Raw genomic sequence first — 12,481 nt, forward strand, 5'->3', positions numbered from 1 at the left:
CATTTCTGGATTCTCTATTCTGTTCCATTGATCTGAGTGTGTTCTTGTGCCGGTACCATACTGTCTTGATTACAGCTTTGTAGTATAGCCTGAAGTCCGGGATCGTGATGCCTCCTGCTTTGGTTTCCTTTTTCAAGATTGCTTTGGCTATTCGGGGTCTTTTCTCGTTCCATACAAATTTTAGGATCATTTGTTCTAGCTCTGTGAAGAATGCTGGTGTTATTTTGATAGGGATTGCGTTGAATATGTAGATTGCTTTGGGTAGTATCGACATTTTAACATTTGTTCTTCCTATCCAGGAGCATGGAATCTCTTTCCATTTTTATTTTTTTTTGTCTTCTTCAATTTCTTTCCTAGGCTTTCTATAGTTTTCAGTGCATAGATTTTTCACCTCTTTGGTTAGATTTATTCCTAGGTATTTTATGGTTTTTGGTGTAACTGTACATGGGATCGATTTCTTGATTTCTCTGTCGCTTCACTGTTGGTATATAGGAATGCAACTGATTTCTGTGCATTGATTTTATATCCTGCAACTTTACTGAATTCACAAATCAGTTCTAGCAGTTTTTCAGTGGAATCTTTAGGGTTTCCCGTATAGAGTATCATGTCATCTGCGAAGAGTCAAAGTTTGACCTCCTCCTGGCCAGTTTGGACGCCTTTTATTTCTTTGTGTTGTGTGATTGCAGAGGCTAAGACTTCCAATACTATGTTGGATAACAGTGGCGAGAGTGGACATCCCTGTCTTGTTCCTGACCTTAGGGGGAAAGCTCTCCCTCTTTCCCCATTGAGGATGATATTAGTGTTTGGGTCTTTCATATATGGGTCTATGATCTTGAGGTATGCTCCTTCTATCCCTACTTTCTTGAGGGTCCTTATCAAGAAAGGATGCTGTATTTTGTCAAATGCTTCCTTGCATCTATTGAGAGGATCATGTGGTTCTTGTCCTTTCTTTTATTGATGTGATGAATCACGTTAATTGTTTTGCAGATACTGAACCAGCCCTGCATCCCAGGTATATCCCACTTGCTCGTGGTGGATAATTTTTTTACTGTAGTGTTGGATCCGGTTGGCTAATATCTTGTTGAGGATTTCTGCATCCATGTTCATCAGGGAAATTGGTCTATAGTTCTCCTTTTTGGTGGGGTCTCTGTCTGCTTTTGGAATCAAGGTAATGCTGGCTTCATAGAAAGAGCTTGGAAGTTTTCCTTCCATTTCCATTTTTTGGAATGCCTTCAAGAGAGTAGGTGTTAACTCTTCCTTAAATGTTTGGTAGAATTCCCCTGGAAAGCCATCTGGCCCTGGACTCTTGTTTTTTGGCAGATTTTTGATTACTGATTCGATTTCCTTACTGGTTATGGGTCTGTTCAAATTTGCGATTTCTTCCTGTTTTAGTTTTGGTAGTGTATATGTTTCTAGGAATTTATCCATTTCTTCCAGATTGCCCATTTTATTGGCATATAATTGCTCATAATATTCTCTTATTATTGTTTGTATTTCTGCTGTGTTGGCTGTGATCTCTCCTCTTCCATTCCTGATTTTATTTGGGTCCTTTCCTTTTTGTTTTTGAACAAACTGGCTAGTGGTTTATCAATTTTATTAATTCTTTCCAAGAACCAGCTTCTGGTTTCATTGATCTGTTCTACTGGTTTTTTGGTTTCGATGACATTAATTTTTGCTCTAATGTTTATTTCCTGTCTTCTACTGGTTTTGGGTTTTATTTACTGTTCTTTTTCCAGCTCCTTAAGGCGTAAGGTTAGGTTGTGAATTTGAGATCTTTCTTCCATCTTTAGGAAGGCCTGGATTGCTATATACTTTCCTCTTATGACCGCCTTTGCTGCGTACCAGAGGTTTTGGGTTGTAGTGTTATCATTTTCATTGATTTCCATGTACTTTTTAATTTCCTCTTTAACTGCTTTGGTTAGCCCATTCATTCTTTAGTAGCATGTTCTTCAGACTCCAATTATTTGTTACCTTTCCAAATTTTTTCTTGTGGTTGATTTCGAGTTTCATAGTGTTGTGGTCTGAAAATATGCATGGTATGATCTTGATCTTCTTGTACTTACTTAGGGCTGATTTGTGTTCCAGTATATGTTCTATTCTGGAGAATGTTCCATGTGCACAGAAGAATGTATATTCTGCTGCTTTAGGATGAAATGTTCTGAATATATCTGTTAAGTCCATCTGGTCCAGTGTGTCATTCAAAGAAATTGTTTCCTTGTTGATTTTTTGATTAGATGATCTGTCCACTGCTGTGAGTGGGGTGTTGAAGTCTCCTACTTTTATGGTATTACTATTGATGAGTTTCTTTATGTTTGTGATTGATTTATATATTTGGGTACTTCCACATTAGGCACATAAATGTTTACAATTGTTAGGTCTTCTTGGTGGATAGACCCCTTAATTATGATATAATGCCCTTCTGCATCTCTTGATACAGTCTTTATTTTAACGTCTAGATTGTCTGATATAAGTATGGTTACTCCGGTTTTCTTTTGTTGACTATTAGCTTCTCCATCCCCTTATCTTCAATATGAAGGTGTCTTTAGGTCTAAAGTGGGTCTCTTGTAAACTGCAAATAGATGGATCTTGTTTTACCCATTCTGTTACCCTATGTCTTTTGATTGGACCATTGAGTCCATTGATGTTTACAGTGACTACTGAAAGATATGAATTTATTGCCATTTATGATGCTTGTAGAGTTGGAGTTTCTGGTGGTGTTTTCTGGTCCTTTCTAATCTTTGTTGCTTTTGGTATGTATGTATGTATGCATGCATGCATGTATGTATTTATCTTTTCATCTTTTCTCCCCTCAGACAGTCCCCCTTAAAATTTCTTGCAGGGCTGGTTTAGTGGTCACAAACTCCTTTAATTTTTGTCCGGGAAACTTTTTATCTCTTCTATTTTGAATAACAGCCTTGCTGGATAAAGAATTCTTGGCTGCATATTTTTCTGACTCAGCACATTGAATATATCCTGCCACTCCTTTCTGGCCTGCCAAGTTTCTGTGAGTAGGTCTGCTGCAAACCTGATCTGTCTTCCCTTGTAGGTTAGGGAATTTTTTTCCCTTACTGCTTTCATGATTCTCTCCTTGCCTGAGTATTTTGTGAATCTGACCTTTGTGATATGGTATTTTGTGATATGCCTTGTTGATGGTCGATTTTTGTTGAATCTAATGGGGGTCCTCTGTGCTTCCTGGATTTTGATGTCTGTGTCTTTCCCCAGGTTAGGAAAGTTTTCTGCTATGATTTGCTCACATAACCCTTCTACCCTCATTTCTGTCTCTTCCTCTTCTGGGACCCCTATGATTTTGATGTTGTTCCTTTTTAATGAGTCACTGATTTCTCTGATTCTTAAATCGTGCTCTTTTGCCTTAACCTCCCTTTTTTTTCTGCTTCATTATTCTCTATAAGTTTGTCCTCTATATAGCTGAGTCTCTGTTCTGCCTCATCCAGCCTTGCCGCTGCGGCATCCATCTGTGACTGCAGCTCAGTTATAGCATTTTTTATTTCATTCTGACTAGTTTTTACTTCTTTTATCTCTGCAGAAAGGGATTCTAATCTATTTTTGACTCCGGCTAGTATTCTTATTATCTTGATTCTAAATTCTGTTTCAGACATCTTGCTTATACCTGTGTTGGTTAAATCCCTGGCTGTCGTTTCTTTGTGCTCCTTTGGGGTGAATTCCTGCTGAATTCTGTGCTTCAGGTTGTGCAGATTGTTGTGTTAATCATCCAATCAGTTTTCTAGGTGTGCAGGATGGTTTAGTGTTGGTCTGTCTGTATTTCATGGACACAAGACACACAAAAAACTTCCATGCTGTTCCACCATCTTGGCTCCTCCAATCTATACCACATCTTCTTTATCTATTCATCTATTGATGGACACTTGTGCTGCTTCCATACATTGGTTATTGTAAATAATGCTGCTATAAACACAGGAATACATATATCCCTCTGAATTAGTATTTTTGTATTCTTTGGGTAAGTACCTAGTAGTGGAATTACTGGATCATAGGGTATTTAGTTCCTTTTTTAATCTTTTGAGGAACCTCCATGTTGTCTTCCACAATGGCTGTACCAGTTTACAGTACCAACAACAGTGCAAGAGGGTTTTTTTTCTTCTCCACATCCTTGCCAACACATGATGTTTCTTGAGTTTTTGGTTTCCACCATCCTGACAGGTGTAAGGTGATATCTCATTGTGGGTTTTGATTTGCATTTCCTTAGGATGAGTAATGTTAAACATCTTTTCATGTGTCTGTTGGTCATCTGTATGTCTTGTTGGGGAAATATCTGTTCATTTCTTCTGCCCATTTTTAATTTTTTTTTTTAAATTATTTTTTTAATGCTTATATTGAGAGACAGAGAGTGTGAGTGGGGGAGGGGCAGAGAGAGAGAGGGACAGAATCCCAAGCAGGCTCTGCACTGACAGCACAGGAGACTGACATGTGACTTGGTCTCACAAACCGTTGAGGTCATGTCCTGAACCGAAATCAAGAGTTGCATACTTAACCAACTGAGCCACCCAAGTGCCCCTTCTGCCCATTTGTTGGTTATTTGGGTTTTGAGTGTTGAGTTGTAGAAGTTCTTTACATATTTTGGATACTAACTCTTTATCAGATATGTTATTGGCAAATATCTTCTCCCATTCAGTAGGCTGTCTTTTAGTTTGTTGGTTGTTTCCTTTGCTGTGCAGAAGTTTTTTATTTTGATGTAGTCCCAATATTTTATTTTGTTTTTGTTTCCCTCACCTCAGAAGACATATCTAGGAGGAGTTGCTACAACCAATTTCAGAGAAATTACTGCCTGTCTCTCTTCTAGAACTTTTATGGTTTCAGGTCTCATATTTAGTTCCTTAATCCATTTTGAGTTATTTTTGTGTATGGTGTAAGAAAGTGGTCCAGTTTTAGGACACCTGGGTGGCTCAGTCAGCTAAGGGTCCTACTTCGGCTCAGGTCATGATCTTGCCATTCACGAGTTTGAGCCCCGCATCAGGCTCTGTGCTGACAGCTCAGAGGCTAGAGCCTGCTTCAGGTTCTGTGTCTCCCTCTCTCTCTGTCCATCCCGCACTCACGCTCTGTCTCTCAAAAATGAATAAACGTTAAAAAAAATGTTAGAAAGTGGTCCGGTTTCATTGTTTTGCATATAGCTGTCCAGTTTTCCCAACATCATTTATTGAAGAGACTGTCTTTCCCCACTGTGGGTATTCTTACCTCCTTTATTGTAGATTAATTGACCACATAAGTATGAGTTTATTTCTACCTCCAATTTTGTTCCATTGATCAATGTGCCTATTTTTGTGCCAGTATCATACTGTTTTGATTATTACAACTTTGTTGTAACTTCAAATCTGGGATTGTAATACCTATAGCTTCGTCTTCTTTCTTAAGACTGCTTTGGCTATTTTGGCTATTCATTATTCCATACAACTTTTAGGATTATCTATTCTAGTTCTGTGAAAAACACTACTGGTATTTTTTTCAAGAATAAAAAAAAATTTTTTTTAATGTTTATTTATTTTTTGAGAGAGCAAGAGACACTGTGAGTGGAGAAGGAGCAGAAAGAAAGAGGGAGACACAGAATTCAAAGCAGGCTATAGGCTCTGAGCTGCTAGCACAGAGCCCAAAAGGAGGCTCAAACCCACAGACCATGATATCATGACCTGAGCTGAAGTCGGATGCGCAACCCAGAAAGCCACCTAGGCACCCCGTTTTGTAAAGATTTTTTTAAAGTAATCTCTGCACCCTACATGGGGATTGAACTCACAACCACGAGATTAAGAGCCACACACACCACTGACCAAGCCAGCCAGGTGTCCCACTACTGGTATTTTGATAGGTATTGAGTTGAATTAGATTGCTTTGGGTAGTATAGGCATTTTAACAGTATTCTTCCAGTCCATGGGCATGATACACCTTTCTATTTATATATCTTCAATTTCCTTCATTAGTGTCTTATAGTTTTCAGAGCATAGGTCCTTCAATCCTTGGTTAAATTTATCCCTAGGTTTTAGTTTTGTTTTTTGTTTTTTTAATGTAATTGTAAATCGGATTGTTTTCTTAATTTCTCTTTCTGGTAGTTCATTATTAGTGTACAGAAATGCTACAGATTTCTGTATATTAATTTTGTATCCTGAAGCTTTACTGAATTTATTAGTTCTAGTAGTTTTTTGATGGAGTGTTTAGGGTTTTCTATATATAATATCATGAGATATGCAAATAGCAACAGTTTTATTTCTTCCTTACCAATTTGGATGCCTTTTATTTATTTTTCTTGTCTGACTGCTGTGGCTAGGGCTTCCAGTACTATGTTGAATATAAGTGGTGAGACTGAACATCTCTGTTTGCTTTGTTTTTTTAATGTTTATTTATTTTTGAGAGAAAGAGACAGAGCATGAGTGGGAAAGAGGCAGAGAGAGGGAGACACAGAATATGAAGCAGGCTCAGGCTCTGAGCTGTCAGCACAGAGTCTGATGTGGGGCTCGAACTCATGAGCCATGAGATCATGATGTGACCTGAAGTCGGATGCTTAACCGACTGAGCCACCCAGGTGCCCCTGTCTTGTTCTTGATCTTAGAGGGAAAGCTTTCTGTTCTTCACCACTGAGGATGATGTGGGCTGTGGGTCTGTCCTATATGGACTTTATTATGTTGAATTATATTCTTTGGCTACTCGAGGCCTTTTGTCATTTCATACAAGTTTTAAGATTACTTGTTCTAGTTCTGTGTAAAATAATATTGGTATTTTGATTATGGATCGCACTTTGTCAATGTGAAAGCAGTCAAACCCCTTCCAGATAAAGATTGAAATATGGGCATTTCCCGCCTCCCTTGGATTGAACTCTGGGGGCTAGCCACAGTAAGTACCTGCATGCCTATTAACAACTACTTCTTTGTTTGCTATTATCCTATGGAAATTATGAATATGAGAACCCAAGCTATCACAGGTAATTTGGGGCATATCCCTCAGATAGCAGCTGTAAAAGTTAGGCCACTAAATGTGTGCTAAGGGAGAGTCCTCTGACATGGTTTTATTGTTGGGGTGAATTGGAAGTGGGGTTAGGTCATGCCCACTTGCTCCCCTAGGTTTCAGGAAGGATCATGGCCATTACAGGGAGATGTGTGCTAACTAAAAGCTAGACCCTCAGGCAGCAGCTTCTAAAATTTCCAGTCAAACTCCTTCCTCTGTGCTGAGCCCTAGAGGAAAAGCCACAGCAAGTGCTATGCTCCCATTGTGCACCATTAAGAATTGTTTCTTGGAGGTGGGGGGGAGCCTGCTTCTGTGGTATAAGCCTGTGGGACTCATCAACACAAGCCCTGGTGGCTTTTAGAGCTACATGCTTTGGAAACCCAAATCTCAGGTGAGAGTCTTCAATTTGGGGCAGTAAGAGTACAGTCCAAACCCTTTGATCCTCAGGGAGAAGCTGGCAGTTGGGGGTTCCCTCCCAATTATATGGCACTGTGCTGGGGGTAGGTTTATGGTAAGAGTGTGCCTCATCCTTTCCTACACGTTTTAATGTGGATATTTTCTCATTTGCCCCATTGTATTGGAGTCACTAAGCTAGTTTCTGGATTTCTCTCAGAGGGATTTGCTCCATGCATGGCAACATTGAGTGCTGCCATGTTTCCGGAGGGAAATTCAGGAGCCTGCTATGTCACCATTTGGTCCCAGTCCACACTGAGGTTTTGACATTTGTCTTCATTCTTTTCAGCTGAGAATTTTGTATTAGTCTGGTTTTTAAAGTTGATAATATTTCATCCTTTACTATAGAGTAGTATTTACATTATTGTCCATTAAAATCAGAATTTGACCCGGATTTTCTTGCTCTGACATATTGCCAATATGGTAATAGTAATAATGTATTTCTATGCATTTCTTTTTATAAATAAATCATATCCAGACATTTTTCTATAGGGAGAATGTGTTAACATCAGTTACTCAAAAAGAAAACTTCTAAAAACCATAATGAACTACTGAGAATCCCTGAAAAACAGCCTGGCAGTTTCTTACAAAACTAAACATGCACTAGCCATATGACCCAGCAATTGCACTCTTGGGCATTTATCCCAAGGAAATGAAGCCTTATGTTCACACAAAAACCCTTACATGAATGTTCAAAGCAGCTTCATTACCAAAACAACCCAAATGTTCTCCAGTGGGTGAAAGGTTGAACAACTCTGGTATATCCATATAATAGAATACTATGCAGTTCTAAAACAATAGGAAACATATTACATTGACCTCAAGAGCATTAGATTTAGGGACACCTGGGTGGCTCGGTCACTTAAGTGTCCAACTCTTTAAATTCGCTTAGAGGGGCGCCTGGGTGGCTCAGTCGGTTAAGCGGCCGACTTTGGCTCAGGTCATGATCTCGCAGTCAGTGAGTTCAAGCCCCGCGTCGGGCTCTGTGCTGACAGCTCAGAGCCTGGAGCCTGTTTCAGATTCTGTGTCTCCCTCTCCCTGACCCTCCCCCGTTCATGCTCTGTCTCTCTTTCTCAAAAATAAATAAACATTAAATAAATAAATAAATAAATAAATAAATAAATAAATAAATTCGCTTAGGTCACGATCCCAGGGTTGTGGAACCAAGCCCCGTGTCAGACTCCATGCTGATCATGGAGATCGCTTAAGATTCTCTCCCTCCTCTCTCTTTGCCCTTCCTCCTGCTCACAATAGCGTTCTCTTTCTCTCTCAATAAATAAATAAACCTTAAAAAAAAGTGATAATAGGAGAGACAAAGAGAAACAGCAGATTGATGAATGAAATAGTGAACAGAAGATATAAAGAGAAAGCAGTGGCTTTCTTATGTTATATCACTGTCACATATTAAATTTTCTCCTCAAAATTTAGAAAAGGAATGCAAAACATACAAACACATGAAAATCAATAATCACAAGGATAAAAAAAGATATTTCATACTTGTGTGGTAACGGCCAAGTACTGGGATCCTGAAGTACCACACCAAGGGCATAAAGAACAAGAGTCTGCAAAAAAAAATTACTCTAGTTAGTAAAGGTCTAACAGAGATGAAGTGACTGCCAGAAAGCCGACTCATCCTAAATGCTCTTTTAATACAGATAATGAATACAGAATAAAAATAGAAAGTAAAAGAAGAAAACACAGGCCATTATTTTGATGATTTTATAGTGGGGAAGGCCTCCCTAAGTTTGTCAAAATCTGGAAGTCATAAAGGAATAACAGATTTAACTATGAAAATTTAAAACCTGCATCCAGTTAAAACAAAACAAACCAGACCAAAATCACCAGTGAAAGATAAATAATAAGAAACACATAAGTGTTTAATAAATAAAATAATAAGAAAAACACATTTCCCATATAATTGATAGTTAGTATGTACAATACACAAAAAGACATTTAAGCTTACTAGAAGAAAGAGTAAGTTAGAAGCACGTAATTCACCAAAGAAGAAATACAAACTTAAATATGTATGAAAAGCTGCTCAATCATTCCAATGATCAGGGAAAAGCAAATTAAAATAATGATATAGTATGTCATATAAGAAATGTGTAAAAAGTTCATAAATCCTGAAGTGGTAAGGATATGGAGAGAAAAAGCATTCTCATACACTGTTGCTAAAAATATAAACTGTTTTTTAGAGGGCAACTTAAATTTAATATACATAAGCAGTTTGACCCCAAAACTCTTATTTCTAAGGCTCTCTCTACTCAATACCTATACAAGTATACAGTCTGTAATAACAAAACAAATGATGTCAATCTAAATTTCAACCAATGGAGACTGCTTAAATAAACTACACAACACACTCATACAATGGAATACTCTACATCCATTAAAAGTAATGAGTTGGATCTGTATTAAATACCAGTTGTACTAATAGTCATGATACACTTAATTAAAGAAGCAAATTAATGAAGGATATATGAAAAACAACCTTTCACATATAAATTCAGTTTTTAAAATACATACATATGGGGCGCCTGGGTGGCTCAGTCGGTTAAGCGTCCGACTTCGGCTCAGGTCATGATCTCGCGGTTCGTGAGTTCAAGCCCTGCATTGGGCTCTGTGCTGACAGCTCAGAGCCTGGAGCCTGTTTCATATTCTGTGTCTCCCTCTCTCTCTCTGACCCTCCCCCGTTCATGCTCTGTCTCTCTCTGTCTCAAAAATAAATAAATGTTAAAAAAAAATTAAAAAAATAAAATAAAATACATACATATATGTATATTACACACACAGAGTAGTATACATACATAGAAAAAGATCTACAAAAATACTTTAGTATTAATAGTAGCACACATGAGGAAGGAAGCCTTTCTATTATTTAGACTTTAAAACAGCATATGTTATTATCATTTAAAATAACTGTGTCCTTCATTTATTTTATTTAAGTTTATTTATTTTGAGAGAGTGAGAGTGAGTGAGCACAAGTGGGGGAAGAGCAGAGAGTAGGACAGAGAGAAAGAATCCCAAGCACAGTTAACACTGTGAGTGCAGAGCCCAACATGGGGCTTGAACCCACGAACCATGAGATCATGACCTGAACCAAAGTCAGACACTTAACCAACTGAGCCACCCAGGTACCCCGTGTCTTTGATGTAATAACAGGTATAATTTATTGGACATTTTAGACAATACAATTTAAAAATACACACTAAAAGAGTTGAAAAGAACAACTAGATGAGTTAGTAAGTATAACAAATATTTCCTACCTCTCTAGGAATAATAAATTTGTCAACCTTTCCTTCAATATCTTGAAGCCGGGCAGAAACTGGAGTCAGTTTGGCAGTCCTAACTGTTTCACAAAGTACTTGCCGACAATATCTGTTTAAAAAAAACATTTTTACAGATTTTTACTCTGGGAGAGGCAGTTTGAAATGTACATACATTTTAAAATGTCATTCAACAACTTTAATAAATTTCCTAATTTGAAATAGTCACATCATAATTCTAATGTGTTTTTTTTTTTTAATTTTTTTTTTAACGTTTATTTATTTTTGAGACAGAGAGAGACAGAGCATGAACGGGGGAGGGTCACAGAGAGAGGGAGACACAGAATCTGAAACAGGCTCCAGGCTCTGAGCTGTCGGCACAGAGCACGACACGGGGCTCGAACTCACGGACCGCGAGATCGTGACCTGAGCTGAAGTCGGACGCTTAACCGACCGAGCCACCCAGGCGCCTCAATTCTAATGTGTTTTAAAATAAGTTATGTATTAGAGGTATATAAAGTCCAGGTAGGTATAAATTTAAACAAATGAAAACAACTTTAAAAGTACCAGAAGAAAACTCAAAACAGTTATTTTTATATTTGAGTGCAAAAATCCTTTATTTTTAAAATAAAATAAAAATAAAAATATTGACACGACAGAAATCATAAAGAAAAATACAAATAATCCAAGTATGAAAATGTAACATATTTGCAATTGTAAGTACAACTGAAAAACAACTAGGAAAAATATTATCACAGTGCGTAACAGCTCTTTAAAAATCCATAATTATTGGGGCGTCTAGGTGGCTCACTCAGTTAAGTGTCCGATGCCTGACTTCAGCTGGAGTCATGATCTCATGGTCATGAGATAGAGCCCCAAGTGGGGCTCTGCACTGGGCATGGAGCCTGCTTGAGATTCTTTCTCTCCCTCTGCCCCACCCCAGCTCGTGCTCGCTCGTTCTCTATCTCTTTCTCCCTAAAAAATAAACAAAAATTTATAAAATAAAAATAAAAATAAAAATAGATAATGAAAATCATCAAACACCCTGACGGAAATATGGACAAACATAAAAAAGTAATTCACATACAACAAAATACAAATGTCCTGCAAACATATGAAGTGATACTCAACCTCTTTAATGGTGGAAAAATTGCCAATTATAGCAAATTAAAAAAAGTTTTTAACGTTTATTCATTTTCGAGACACAGAGACAGAGCATGAGTGGGGGAGGGGTAGAGAGAGAGAGAGAGAGAGAGAGAGGGAGACACAGAATCCAAAGCAGGCTCCAGGCTTTGGGCTGCCAGCACAGAGCCTGACGTGGGGCTCGAACTCACAGACCGTGAGATCATGACCTGAGCCAAAGTCGGACGCTTAACCAACTGAGCCACCCAGGCACCCCTATAGCAACTTTTTTCTTACTTGACAGATCAGCAAAGATGAAATAGAATGACATTAGACAATACTAATAAAAAATGGGGAAAAGAGGGGTGTCTGGGTGGCTCAGTGGGTTGACTTTCGCTCAGGTCATGACCTCAGGGTTCATGAGTTCAAGCCCCATATCAGGCTCACAACTATCAGTGCAGAGCCTGCTCAGGATCATCTTTCTTCCTCTCTCTCTCTGCCCCTCCCCAGCTTGCGCTCTCTCTCAAAAATAAATATGTTTTTTAAATGGGGAAAAGACATTTATATCCAGTTGTTGGAAATATAAATTGGTACACCCTTTCTGAAGGATAATTTGGCAATGTATAAAAATATTTTTTTATTTTATTTATTTTTTTTTATTTTTTTATTTTTTT

The 12,481-nt window shown here is 38.1% G+C and overlaps 1 protein-coding gene across 4 annotated transcripts in view; it reads right to left on the minus strand.

Annotated features, from left to right (window-relative positions):
* The window catches only part of LOC125911291 (cytochrome P450 20A1), an 80,584-nt gene that overhangs the window by 14,562 nt on the left and 53,541 nt on the right, over positions 1-12,481 (minus strand). For all 4 annotated transcript variants that reach the window (XM_049615127.1, XM_049615126.1, XM_049615125.1 and 1 more), the window contains 2 exons: positions 10,686-10,797; positions 8,917-8,981 (listed from right to left, as the gene is read on the minus strand). In XM_049615127.1, coding sequence (XP_049471084.1) covers positions 8,917-8,981; positions 10,686-10,797 — 177 coding nt within the window. The remainder of the gene's footprint in view (positions 1-8,916; positions 8,982-10,685; positions 10,798-12,481) is intronic.

Source organism: Panthera uncia (assembly GCF_023721935.1).
Source record: "Panthera uncia isolate 11264 chromosome C1 unlocalized genomic scaffold, Puncia_PCG_1.0 HiC_scaffold_3, whole genome shotgun sequence".
Classification (NCBI taxonomy): Eukaryota; Metazoa; Chordata; class Mammalia; order Carnivora; family Felidae; genus Panthera; species Panthera uncia.